This window comes from Canis lupus, chromosome 12 (assembly GCF_011100685.1).
Source record: "Canis lupus familiaris isolate Mischka breed German Shepherd chromosome 12, alternate assembly UU_Cfam_GSD_1.0, whole genome shotgun sequence".
In the NCBI taxonomy this organism is placed as follows: domain Eukaryota; kingdom Metazoa; phylum Chordata; class Mammalia; order Carnivora; family Canidae; genus Canis; species Canis lupus.
The window spans coordinates 18,067,340-18,081,867 of NC_049233.1; the positions used below are offsets into that span (position 1 = coordinate 18,067,340).

At 34.7% G+C, this 14,528-nt stretch overlaps 1 protein-coding gene across 2 annotated transcripts in view; it reads right to left on the bottom strand.

Moving 5' to 3' along the window:
• Positions 1 to 11,463, bottom strand: part of DEFB110 (defensin beta 110) — a 29,098-nt gene extending 17,635 nt beyond the window's left edge. The window contains exons 1-2 of one of the 2 annotated variants that reach the window (XM_038554297.1): positions 11,270 to 11,440; positions 6,326 to 6,617 (exon numbers count right to left, since the gene is read on the bottom strand). In XM_038554297.1, the coding sequence (XP_038410225.1) occupies positions 6,469 to 6,617; positions 11,270 to 11,324 (204 nt within the window). In that variant the 5' untranslated portion in view covers positions 11,325 to 11,440 and the 3' untranslated portion in view covers positions 6,326 to 6,468. Of the gene's footprint in view, positions 1 to 6,325; positions 6,618 to 11,269 lie in introns of those variants that run through there. The other variant, XR_005367813.1, reaches the window with a different exon arrangement.
• Positions 11,464 to 14,528: the final 3,065 nt, after the last annotated feature.

The window sequence follows — 14,528 nt, forward strand, 5'->3', positions numbered from 1 at the left end:
AGACTATCCACTGGAAAAAAGGACTGTCTCTTCAATAAATGGTGCTGGGAGAAATTGGACAGCCACATGCAGAAGAATGAAACTAGACCATTCTCTTACACCACACACAAAGATAAACTCAAAATGGATGAAAGATCTAAATGTGAGACAAGAATCCATCAAAATCCTAGTGTAGAACACAGGCAACACCCTTTTTGAACTTGGCCACAGCAACTTCTTGCAAGATATATCTATGAAGGCAAGGGAAACAGAAGCAAAAATAAATTATTGGGACTTAATCAAGATAAAAAGCTTCTGCACAGCAAAAGAAACAGTCAACAAAACTAAAAGACAGCCTACAGAATGGGAAAAATACTTGCAGATGACGTATCAGATAAAGGGCTAGTATCCAAGATCTATAAATAACTTATTAAACTCAACAGCAAAGAAACAAACAATCCAATCATGAAATCGGCCAAAGACATGAACAGAAATTTCACAGAGGAAGACATAGACATGGCCAACAAGCACATGGGAAAATGCTCCTCATCCCTTGCCAACGGGGAAATACAAATCAAAACCACAATGAGATACCACCTCACACCAGTGAGAATAGGGAAAATTAACAAGACAGGAAACAACAAATGTTGGAGTGGATGTGAAGAAAGGGGAACCCTCTTGCACTATTGGTGGGAATGTGAACTGGTGCAGCCACTCTGGAAAACTGTGTGGAGATTCTTCAAAGAGTCAAAAATAGACCTGCCCTACGTCCCAGCAATTGCACTGCTGGGGATTTACCCCAAAGATACAAATGCATTGAAATGGCAGGACACCTGAACCTCAATATTTATAGCAGCAATGTCGACAATAGCCAAACTGTGGAAGGAGCCTCGGTGTCCATCGAAAGATGAATGGATAAAGATGTGGTCTACATTTAAAATGGAATATTACTCAGCCATTAGAAATGACGAATACCCACCATTTGCTTCGATATGGGTGGAACTGGAGGGTATTACGCTGAGTGAAGTAAGTCAATTGGAGAAGGACAAACATTATATGGTCTTATTCATTTGGGGAATATAAAAAATAGTGAAAGGGAATAAAGGGGAAAGGAGAGAAAATGAGTGGGAAATATCAGTGAGGGTGATAGAGCATGAGAGACTCCTAACTCTGAGAAACGAACAAGGGGTAATGGAAAGGGAGGTGGGTGGGGGGTTGGGGTGACCGGGTGATGGGCCCTAAGGGGGTCACTTGACGGGATGAGCCCTGGGTGTTATGGTATATGTTGGCAAACCGAACTCCAATAAAAAAATAAATAGAAAAAAATAAATAATTTGATACTGTTAAAAAAAAAAAACAATTAGTGAAACGGAGAATAAAAGGTGGGGTTGCAGACGTGAGCCTTTCTGAATAAGATGAGCTCTATTTGGATATACTGAGATTAAGGAATTTAGAGGCCAGGCAGATAAGTTCCCCAACCAGAAATAAATACAACTTTATGGTTTGGGAAGATTGAGAAAAAATATTTGTTGATCACAGAAGTCATTACAGCAAACAAGATAATCTCAGGAAAGCATATAAAACAAGAAGAAAAGGGACTCAGAGAAAAGGTACTAGAAGCCACTCCAACCATTTAGAGACCATCTAATAATTGTCAGATACTTATCAAAACAGTGATCAACTTGAGCAGTGTGCAGCAATCCACAAGATGAAGAATTAAAACATCAGTAAGAATATTTTCAGTTAATTGATGGGTGGGTTAATGTATGGGGCAGAGAGTGGAGATTATGAGTCTTGGCTGTTTTTCAAGAAGTTTGGTGAAGAATAGAATAGAGCAGATTAGAAAGTAGGTTAAAGAAAGAAAATCTTTCATGAAATCTGGCTAATTCTACTTTTAACATATCCAGAACCCTACCATTCCTCATTGTTTTTATAGTTAGCACCTTGGACTGAGCTACCATAATGTATGATTTATATTACATTAATATCTCCTAACTCAGGAAAGCATTTCTGAGGCTTTAAAAAACAAAACAAAACAAAACAAAAAACAAAAAAACGAAATTCAATTCACGTTTTTCCTCTGGTTAAAGTCCACTCAGAATAGAGGGCTAAGATCCCTTCTCATTCCTAAAAAAACTCTGGGTAATCTGCCAAAACATATAGTTTCTGACGAGCTCACACAGGACTCTCCTCCCAACTCATTCTTCTCTAGGCCTCTTCACAGGCATTCTCCATCAATCTCATGTGTGTTTCCATGATGCTTCTTGGCCTCTGTCAATTTTTTGCTTAAATGATAACTTTTCAGTAAAAGCCTCCTCAAAAATTCTATTTAAAATGTCACTTTTGAGTCCCTTAACTCTTCTAACAGAAATTTGCTTATTTACTATCTTTACTGTCTACATTTGTCTCCACTTCTAGAATATGAAGCTCCACAAAGATAGGAAATATTGCCTGTTTTGTATATTGACGTATCCCAATCTTATTACATTATGGCTACACATAGTAGGTTCTCAAGGAGTACCTATTGAATTAGTAAATAAATGAGAGAGGGGGTGTGGAATGCAATCTCTAACATATTGTCAGTGTTATGAATTGACATTGCTCTTCTTGGAAGCAGATCTCATGTCTTACTCATTTTTTTTAACTCTATCAAAGTGTATAGTTACTTAAAACTCAGTTTGTAATAAGTAAATATCAGTTCCTTATGATAGGAGCTGTAATTTTTTTTTTTATTTTCAAATCCCAACCTGCAACATCATATCCAAGAAGAAGCAAGCTATTAGTCAGATGTTATCTGAGTAAATTACTATTAGAATTAGATTTTGTCCTTGTCCAAGGACATTGAGATTAAATAAATACTAAAATGGAACAGATTTGAATGTGTGATATCTTCTGCTCCTAGTTGTATATGGGAATATGATGATGATAGACCTCATTTCAACAGCATGCTTTTAACTGATTCGGGAGTGTATTGAGCTATTAACTACAATAAAAATACCCAACACCTGGTGGTGTTGACCCTATTTCATCAGGGTCACTACAAATCGAGATTCATAGAAAGCTAAAACTGAAGGAAAATACACTGCATGGAAATTTCAAATCTGGACTAAATGAGAGAAAAATGTAAAACTTTCAGCTCTTTAGAGCTAACTACAGTTGACCCTTGAAAAATGCGGGGCTTAGAGGCATTGACCACCACCTCCCATCTTCCCACACTGTTGAAAATACACATATGACTTCTGACTCCCCCCAAACTTAACTACATATAGACTACTGTTGACTAGAAGCCTATGGATAATATAAAGTCAATTGACATGTATTATGTATGCCATATATATCATATACTGTATTCTTACAATAAAGTAAGCTACAGGAAAGAAAATGCTATTAAGAAAATCATAAGGGAGACAAAATACATTTGTAGTGCTATACTGTATTTATCTAAGAAAATCCACATACTAATGGATTCATACACTTCAAACTCATGTTGTTCAAGGATCAACTGCAGTTTAATATTATCTAGTTCTTTTGTCAGTTAATCCAATGAAAGTTACAATGCATAAGCCAGAGATTTGCCAGAAATCTTTCCTTATGTAAGTATTTAGCTTTTGTCCTTTTGTTTACTTTTTAGTTGTTGTAAACAAATTCTGAGGTCAATATGAATAATTAGTGACACCCATTTCTAAGGAAATAAGATGCAGAACTTTATCAAAAGGGCTTCTAGAATGTTTAGTCAATATCACAGACAGCACACAGTTAAAAGGTTTCTGCAGGGAAGAATATTAATGTCATAGTTGATGCCCATAGGTTTATATTCTCCTTCAAGTTTGTCATATGAATTCCTTGGGCTGAAGGAAGGCTGGAAGATTGAATATACACTGAGCCATACAAGGAGAGACAAGTTCAGAAATGTAGATGGTTTTGGTTTTCTCTTTTAAGCACTGAGGATTGGAGGGTCTACCAGTACACATTAGTTCAAATGCAGAGATGTCTTGGGTATCTCTCAGAAAACCTCTTATCATCTATTGCTTCTTGGTAGCCAATAAAAAACACAATTCTTATTTGTTCCATATTAATATTATATTAAGCTTCTCAATTCTACATTATAGGTCTTGATACAATGATAGTCTGGTTGGGTAAGATAAAATCAAACATTTCATTTCTTCTCAATATGGCTAATATATTTATTATTCAAAAGTTGGGCTAATATTTTTTTCAGGATCACCAATATATCATCTCTATCTCATATGTAATAAAATATGAACATTTCAAATAGTTTTCATAAGACACAGAAAATGTGCTGACTGAAAACATTATTGATTTTTTTGTTTCCATTTTTTTTTAATTTTTAAATTTCTGTGAGAATGGATGCTTATTTATAAGCTAGTGTTTCTAAATCAGGAGTGATTTTTGCTTCTAAAGGGGATATTGGAAAATGTAGATAGACATTTTTGATTGTCACAATTAGGGGAAGAGGTGCTTTGGCATCTGGTGGGTAAGGGATAATAAGAAACATCTTATTGCTGCAGATACGTGCATAGGATAGCTGCCACAACAAAGAATTGTCTGGGTCAAAAAGTCATTAGTTTTCAGGTAGAAAAATTCTGTTTAAATAAATACTATAAAATATTTTTGAATACTTTTTATTTATTATACTTGCAATATAAATATTACTGCAAGGAACACATTGATAACTCAAAGTCTATTTTACATTATTAAAATATGTGAAAGATAATGCATGTGAGTCTCCAATGTGTGCTTAGAAAGTAATTGCTTCATAATGGGAACTCATATTTTTATTGAAATAAAACAAAAAAAAGTAAATAGCCCCTTATGATGGAAATATATCAAAAAACTTTATCTAAATAGAGAAAAATTCTTCCTTTCTCTGTGCATGTCACCATAATACATAATGCTTAGTATGAACACGAACCCCTATATCTCATATTTGCGTTTAGAAGTTTGCCTGTAATAAAAACATCAAGAGATGGCAAATGGCAACTACACTACCGTAAGCACTTTGTAATGTATAGAATTGTCAAATCACAATTAGTTTCACACCTGAAACTAATATAATACTGTGTGTCAACTATACCTAAAATAAAAAGAAAGAAAAGTAAAAAGTAAAAAGAAAGAAAAGAAGTAAGGATGATGGAAAGAAGGAAGGAAGGAAGAATAAATATATCCAGAGGGTGAGGCCTGGAAACTCTGACTTCTCATCTCCTCTGAGTCCAAGACTGGGTCACATATATCCACAAAATAAATTTCATTTTACTTAGTTAAATGATCAAAAAATATGTTCAATTTTATTTTGGGGGAAGGGAAGTTACTGTTTTATGTCTTTGCTATGCTACTGATGATGTTTTTTATAAAAAAAAATAATTCCAAATTAATACCAATAACTAAGCTGTATTCCTAAACTCATAAAAGAAGTAGAATATGCATTTTTGAATAGCAACTGTATAATACATATGCATTGCTAAGAATGTTGTAGGGGAAAATACTGTGGCCCTTCAGAGGAAGTAGCAAGAGGAACTCAGGCAGAGTGGAGCTGAAAATGCAGGTTACTCCTTTCTGTCACTGGGTGTTTCCTCAGACAGGATCATCTCGGGACTGAGGAGCCCAACTCAGTTGTTAGCCATAGTTTCTGTCTTTCTTCATCAAAAAATGTAATACCTTCACGTCACTCTTCTCTTTCATTTTTACTCACTCTTTTTTTTCTGATACACATTTTTTTTTCTCCACTAAATAATAAATAATCAGAAGGGGTGCCTGGGTGGTGAAAAAAAAAAAAAAAAGAGAGTCTGACTCTTGGTTCCAGCTCATATCATGATTCAGGGTCATGAGACAGAGCCCCTCATTCAGCTCCATGCTCAGTGCAGTCTGCTTGAGACTCTCTCTCCTCCCTCTGCTTCTCCACTTGTGTTCTCTCTCTTTCTCAAATAGACAAATCCTTAGAAAATAATAAGGACAGAAATTGGACCTCATTGTGATTACCTTAGCTCTTCTGTTCTTATACTGATTCTTTTCTTCTCTTTCTCTCATGAGCAGGATCTGCACTCTCAATATCTAGTCTCACAAGCCCTATGGATTTATATTGTTTCATGGAAATCTATAGAACAATGTTTAAAGATAAAATTAAAGCACATTTCTATTGGAGGCTTGCAGAAATACATTTCTCCCATTTCTTTGACCTAGGGTTTCTTATGGTATTACTTATGTCAACCAACACATAGCACATAGAACTTTGAAGAGTTCTTGAGGAACTTGCATAAAATAAATTCTGCTTACTTCTGGCACCAAGAGATCAAGAGAAAATGCAATATAAAGGCACCAGATACATGTGTGACATAGAACCACATCTGAATGGCTCAATATTAAATTTTATTTAATTGAGATACACAGGCCTTGAAGAATATTCTGAGAAGACTTAGTAACACTGGTTCTTTCTTCTTGGAGCATGTATCTCTTTCTTGTCTTCTGTCAGCTTTACTTCTGCAAGCAGCAATGAGTTGCAGGTCGCATGCAGAAAGCAATTCTAATTTCACTTTCATGGCACTCAAGTCTACATCGGCCATTACCCTTTCTGCACTGTCTCCTCAAATCCAAGCTACCATATTGGGGATATTTCTTTGTGGCTGTAAGAAGGAAAGAATGACTGAAATTAACAATTTAGCTGTAACACACCTATATTTTAAAGGGAGAAAGTACAAGAAGTAGAAAATTATTGTGTAGGCCAAAAAAAAATATCTCCCTTTTAATTAATGACTGGAAAATCTTAGTGAGGAAAGTTTAGGTGAAGGTACCATCCCTTGGTGCAAGAGAAAATCCTGAAAATCAGAAAGTGTCTTGGACCTAAGTTAGATGTGCCAGCTTGCTTCCTTACAAGTCACTGTGTAGTAACTCAAGTATAGTTCCCCAAATCAACAGTTTAAAAAGTGCTCATAATTGACCTTCTCTCCACAATTATCCAATTGAATTTGAGCTCCCCTTTTCTGTTCTCACAAACATTATTTAGACAAAATGTTTTACTTTCTTGGTTCTTCAACAGACTTCTACTGGAGCTTGATTTTACTTTGCCAAAATGTTGAGTGAGAAGCAATGTTAAGCAATTTGTCTGTATTCGTACAACTCTCCAGGGTATTTTGGGATTTACTTCACCAAAGAAATGATCTACCTTAGACACATGTCTGAAGACAGCATTGGTTAAAAAAATGGGAATGATTAGAAGGTGAGGCCAGCCATTATTGGGCATTACATGATTTCTAACATTGCCAGTGCTCTGAACTACATGTTTTATCTTGTAGCTTGTAGATTGACTTTCACTTAAGGTTAAAATTAAAGTAGCTGGAGATACTTGGGGAATTGGAAGATGTTGGTCTAATAGATTGTAAGATTCATTCTAAACCAAAAATACTTTAATTTTATATTTCACCATATATGTTGACCCATGTGTTTTCAGAAAACCTATGTTTTCAAGTATTTTTTTAGACATATCACTTTTGATAAGAAATCATCTTACACCTATAGTGAGATTGAGGGGAACTGGTGAGGGAGAATTCTAAATATTGCCAATGACTGACCAAAAGGCAGACAAATATTTTTTATGTTCATAGTATGAAAGCAAATAAATTTTGCCACTAATTCAACCATTAATTAGGTTTGGTGTTCCAGTCAGTACCTTTAAAGACCAGGCCTTTCTACCTAGACATGTAGTCTATGTTTCCAAGAGTTGATGATGACTTGTGATACTTCTTAGTGAATACCTAGACTCAGAGCTACATTATCTATATTATTAGTATAAATAGCTGATATAAAACTAGCTCTTCTATTAAAATTATCTCTCTTCTTACTATAATTGAAGCAATGAAAAATATGACACAATTAACAGCAGAAAAAAAAGTTACTTTGTGCAGAGTAAATGTTAACTTCTAAATGTCATCATTTATTGTACAGTTTCTGAGGAGTTACTGTTTTCAAACCCATGTATGAATTGCCAGTGACAGAAACCTGAATTATACTCACTTTAGACAAGAGGGCTGTCACACTTATCACCGTGTTGTTCAGTACTCCACCCTAAACTGGCCTCACTCCTTCTCTTATTCATTCTTTGGCTTTTTCACCTTTCTAAAAATATTATCTTCTTTTTCTCACTTTGAGCCCTACATATGTGTATTCCTCAGGCCTGTGTCTTTGAATCACTAATATTCATCTTTGTAAGCCCCTACCCACTCATTTAACTATAATATATATTCCCTGTTAAGCTCTAAACCAATCCCTAAGTGCAGGGTTTCTCACCCTAAACACTATTGAGTTGAATAATTCTTTGCCGTGGGATACTATCCTGTTGATTTAAGAATGTTTAGCAACATCCTTGGCCTCCACTCACTAGATGCCAATAGTACCAGTTGTGACAATTTAAAAGGTCTCCAGACATTGAACAATGTCCCTTTGGGGGGAAAGTTGCCTCTAATTGAAAACACTGCTTTAAGTGATTAAAATTACTTTTCTAGTGATGCCGTGATAAGCCAAACATATTATCTCCATCTTCAGATATATTGTTCAAATACTGTCTTCTCTCTGAAGTCTCTTCTGATCACTTTCAGGAAAGTAAGTCTCTTTACACTGCTTTCATAAAATCACTTCATATGTATCATTCAGATTTCATCTATCAACGTGTTCATATGCTAGGGAATTTCTTTAAACAATACATAAGGTTTTACCTAACATATAAGTTAGAAATGGGCAAGATATTTCCTAGAATATTTTTCAACCTATAATTTCTTTTTATTTTCACTCACCTGCTATTTTGTTCTTTAGGCTACCATTAAGCTTCTTGGAAAATGGGGGGGCAGGGGTCGGGAATAATGACTATTCTTTCAACACAAAATTATATTATCCTAGGGGCACCTGGGTGGCTCAGTCAGTTGGACATCTGCTCAGGTCATGATTCTGAAGTCCTGGGATCAAGTTCTGCATTGGGCTCCCTTTTCAGCAAGGAGTCTGTTTTTCCCTCTCCCTCTGACCTTCCTCACTGCTCATGATCTTGCTTACTTGCTCTCTCTCAAATGAATAAATAAAAAAATCTTAAAAAAAAAAAAGCTATACTATCCCACATTCAAAGTACATGTCAGATTTGAAGAGAAGTGATTATTGGCAATAACAATTTTTTTCAGTGTGGCAGATAAACTAAAACAATACATGAGAGTGAAACAACATCCCAGTTCTAGACATTTGGTGCATTTATAACCTCTCAAAATGAAGAGGAAAGTGAAGTGACTTCAGTGGAAATTTTCCTGTGTAGACAGTTTAGTGGCTTATATCTGGACATCTCTTCATCTGTAAGCGTCCAAGTTGGAAAAAAGAATGAGGTTTACTACCTCAATTTTGAGTAAGGACTTCTATACTTTGCAGGTGAGATGCAAAAAACAACTGAAGAACTCAAAAGAGTCATACATATAACATTTTATGCAATTTAAATCAACCACCATATGATGAACTGTAAGTTGAAAGACAACATCCTTATTGGTTTATTATTTTTTACAATGTCTATATTTCCTATCACAACTTTTCTAAAATTGTAGAAAAAATATGTAACTTGACATATATGTATTTTTTTACTTTGAGATTTTTTTTTGTCAGTAATGGTGGTTCTAAAAGTTTGGTTGATATGTGATTAACAAGGACAATGGCTTTCCTTTGAAAATAAAAGAAAAAATATACAAAAAGTTAATAACACTGATGTTGTAATCTATGTTACTGTATCCCCAACTGGTTTTTAATCTCTAAGTCTACAGGACACATGATTTTTCCAGTTTGTTGATGTACAAATAGCTTTCACTATTGGTAGATACACCTGATATAGCTCTTACAAAGAAAAAATAAGTTACTAAAACAGAAAAAAAGCCTGACATAATTATCTATTCATGCTAGCTATTGTTGAAATTAAAAGAAGAAAAAGATTTATCACATGTTAAAAGCTGTATGAATCTGTATAGAATTTCTTTTTGGCCCTTTCTAGAAAGAGCTGGGAAAAAAATCCAGAGATCTTTTTGAATTTTTGAGTGGAGGGAATTTTTGAACAGAGAGAAAGGAAGTTATATTCTCTTAGTTAGATGAACAATGGATTGTAATTTTTTGTTACTTTAGTGATGCTTGGTCTCTATTTAGAATTTTACCCACTTGCAACTTTTAAATGATATTTATCAGTTAATAGTGTATATATTTTTAGATCATCAATATGATTATATAATATTTATAATGAAAGAATAAGCTAATTTACTCTCCTAGGCCTCTATTATGATGTCTATTGGGGCTAAAGAAATCAGCCAGGAACTAAAAAGAATATTTTCTGAAAGTAGTAAAATTTGAATCTAATTTTAGTGCCAATTAGGTAAACTTGAGCTAATCCTTTCATCTTAATTTCTTTAAAAAAGAAGGTAGTAGACTCAATGATCTCTTCTTTTCCAAAATGTATTATTATATTTCCTTACAAGTCATACTTACACATTAACTCAGGAGGAGAGAATCTTGTTACATAATTGTTGTGAAAAGGTAGCCTTTGAGGGTAGAAAAAAAAAACTCATGAAAAACAGCTTGCGTACAAGGTGTTATACTCAACATCCATGTGATCTATAGCACTCAAAGACAGAAAGGTAGTGACCAGGACTGTATACATAAAAGCTAACAAAGGACATGATTTGTCTGTACACCTAGAGCAGAAGAGTAAGAAAGGCTTCTGCTCACTGGAAGTATTATACTGGTATAGAACGAAAGGAAGGAAAAGCTAAATAGATCTTTCTCTGGCACTGAACCATCTATCCCTTATCTGTTGTTTATCATACAGAATATGTTTCTTCCAGTAAGAAAAAATTCTAACAAATTGCTCCAGGATAAAGCTGACAAGACTAATGTATTTATCTAATTGTTTTAAACTTTTTATTTTGAAGTCAGTTTAGATTTATAGAAGAGTTGCAAAGGTAATAGAGGCGAAACTCTCATTATGGTAACATCTCACATAACCATGCTTACATTATCAAAACTAAAAAATGAACATTGATAAAATACTATCAACTAAATTGTAAATTTTATTCACATTTCACCAGTTTTCCCACTATTGTCTTTTAAAAACATTTTTTTTTTCCTCTTCTGGGGTCCAAGCCAGAGTACCACATTGCAGTTCATATAAAAATGTTTTAATCCCTATGTTATTACTATACTTTTAACAAGAAACAACTTATGTCTCCTCAAATTCATTAGCACAAATAAGTCCATAAACATTTCATGTTACCTGGTAAAATTGTGACCCAAAAGAGCAGAATAAAGAAAAAGAGATGAATCTTCATGGTGGAATTTCTTAGGAAAAAAAAATAAATGTCACCAGATCTTTTTAAAGTCAGGTGTTTCCAAATAAGAAAAGAGAGAATCCTTTTATTTTTATATTCTCCTGGGAAGTGGTTTTAACTACTGAGGCTTATCAATAGTGAGAACATTTGTATGCTTGGTTGAATTGTGTCATGCTCAAAGAACACAGTCACAAGAATTATTATTAAATTTTTCCCATAAAAGTAAAATCTGCTTCTGTTACCTTAAATAGATTCTCCTGAAAACACAAACTTTAAGAGACTTGTAGAGGAAATGTGCTTGTATTGCTAAAACATCAGGGTGGAAATGTTATAGCAATATATTCCTCTATTTTATGTTACATGATGTTAAATATTCTAATATTTTTAATATTAAATTACTGAAAAAATAAATTACTGAATGTCTGAAACATTGGGATTTTATAGCTATACGTTTCCATTGAGATCACTTTTGTTTACAGTTGAGAACCAGGGAGGTGGAATTGTTTATTTAGATTAATATCTGTGTAATTATTTAAATGTAACTTGATCAAAATATTCTGGATTCACTAATGAATATGGGAAATACTGTATACAATAGATTTTTAAGTATGACTTAAAATTTTAAAGACTTAGGAATTTCCTATAATAAATTATCTGATTTAAAAAAACAAACAAAAATAAATAAATAAATTATCTGATTTCACAATTCTAATGTCTACTGTTTTTTAATTCTGCTGATGAAACTGAAAGTGTATTTAATCCAATTTGCATATTGCCCACATCTGTCATTTCACATATAGGAGGAAAAGCTGGAAGTTTTGCACAATACCCAGAAGGCCGATGCTGTAAGCAGAGAACAGCTAATTGATCCTCTCCTACCACCAAGTCAAGAGATTTTCTAGGACAATGGTTCTTAAACTTTAGGTACATCACAATCCCCTAGAGGGCTTGTTAAAAACAAATTGCAAGGCCCCACCTCCAGTATTTCTGATTTAGTAGGTCTAGAATGGAGTCTAACAATTGTACTTCTAACAAGATCCTGGATTGCTAAAACTGCTATAAAGGGCCACATATTACTCCAAGAAACCTGATTCATTCAATCTACTAACCATCAGAAAACTGAAACCCAGGGTTGTAGAATCTGTCATAGATGAGTAAAGAATGTGAGGCTGCTTAAAGATAATCACACCCCCTCATGTTATAGATGAGAAAAGTGAAATCAAAAGAGATTAATTTACTTGCCTAAGATTCATTATTCTTTACCAAAAAATGTTTCAAATAATAAAGTTCAAACAGAAACTGGATTTAAGTCAAATGTGAGGAACTTTTTTTCTGGAAAAGAAAAAAAATCCCTGAAAATTCAGCCTCAGCTGATAGGAAGAAGACCACTTTAATGTATCACTATGCAACATTTATTTAACGAATAGTTATTGACCACTAAAATTTGCCAAGATGGGCAGCCTGGGTGGCTCAGTGGTTTAGCGCCTCCTTCGGCCCAGGGCCTGATCCTGGAGACCTGGGATAGAGTCCCACATCGGGCTCCCTGCATGGAGCCTGCTTCTCCTTCTGCCTGTTCCTCTGCCTCTCTCTCTCTCTCTCTCTGTCTTTCATGATTAAATAAATAAATTTTTTTTTAAATATATTTTTTATTTATTTATGATAGTCATACAGAGAGAGAGAGAGAGGCAGAGACACAGGCAGAGGGAGAAGCAGGCTCCATGCACCGGGAGCCCGATGTGGGATTCGATCCCGGGCCTCCAGGATCGCGCCCTGGGCCAAGGGCAGGCGCCAAACCGCTGCGCCACCCAGGGATCCCTAAATAAAATTAAAAAAAAAAAAAAATCAATGAATGGACAACCTCAAAGAGCTTTTATAAAAGATTAATAGAGTTAATTCAAGTAAAACATTTAGCAAAAGATTCAATACATGTGAATGGAAACTCTATTTGTGCTATTTTTAATGAAAGCCCCTATTAATGACTGTTTAAACCCAAAACTCAAGTGGTCATTAGGCACAGAGACTTGAGACTGTTAGTACTGGGTTTTTGTTCACTAAAATTCAAGTGAAGCAGACACAAGACTTAGAGAAATAGAAGCATAGAAAAGCATTTACCCTGAGCACTCTTTTTAAACTTGTGTTATTATTTATCCTGTAATCTAGTTCTCAGAGGATGAAACGATTAAGCATGTTTGGAATCTTCTCAAAATTAGAAACCTGTTATGCTCACTTTATCAAACAAGGGCCCATCTTCTGGTAATTCTTTCTTTCCTTTTTCTTTTTCTTTTTTTGGAGGGGAAAGGGCAGAGGGAAAAGGAGAGCAAGACTTCTAAACAGGTTCCACATCCAGCACAGAGCCCCACACAGAGTTGACCTCACAACCCTGAGATCATGACCTGAGCTAAAATCAGAAGTGTGCCACTCAGTGGACTGAGACACCCATGCACACCTTCTGGCAATTCTTAATGTTTGATACTGTTTATCAGCAAGTCTTCCTGGAAACAATCTCATCCTTTGTATGATTTATATTTGTTCCTCCTTCACTTCTTTGAAAGTTCTTTACTTTGTACCTTTCCTTTTCTTGCTCCATAGATTGGGAATTCCTAAATATTGTGTCCCCAGTTTTGCTTTTTTGTTCTATCCAGATATTCATCCAGTCATTTCTTTAATCTTTATTGGGCTTTTACTATATGTCACATAATCTTCTGTCCTCTAGGAAGATGGAGAAACAAAACAGATGCTTCTGCCTTCATGGAACTTGCTTCAAACCAAGTCTCATTCAGCGTATGTGACATCTTCCCTGAATACTTTTTAAAAAGTGAAAAAGAAAATAAAAAATAAATAAATAATAAATAAATAAAAAGTGATTATTTCCTCTTTTGAGAGCAATAGTATTTATATGTTTTATTTTATTTTGATTTATTTTATTTTATGTGTGTTTGTATGTATTGTTTATAAGCTACAGAAATTTATTTCTTGCATTCCTGGAAGCTGAAAAGTATAAGATCAAGATGCTGGCAGATCTGGTGTATGGTGAGGGTCTGCTTCCAGTTTCATCGATGGCTGTCTTCTGGCTGTGTTTTCCCATGGCAAAGGCACAGAGGGAGTTCTGTGGGGCCCCTTCTATAAGGGCACTAATCCCATTCATGAGGGTTTCTCCTTCACCTAACCACCTCCCAAACGCCTTACCCCCAAATACCATCACAT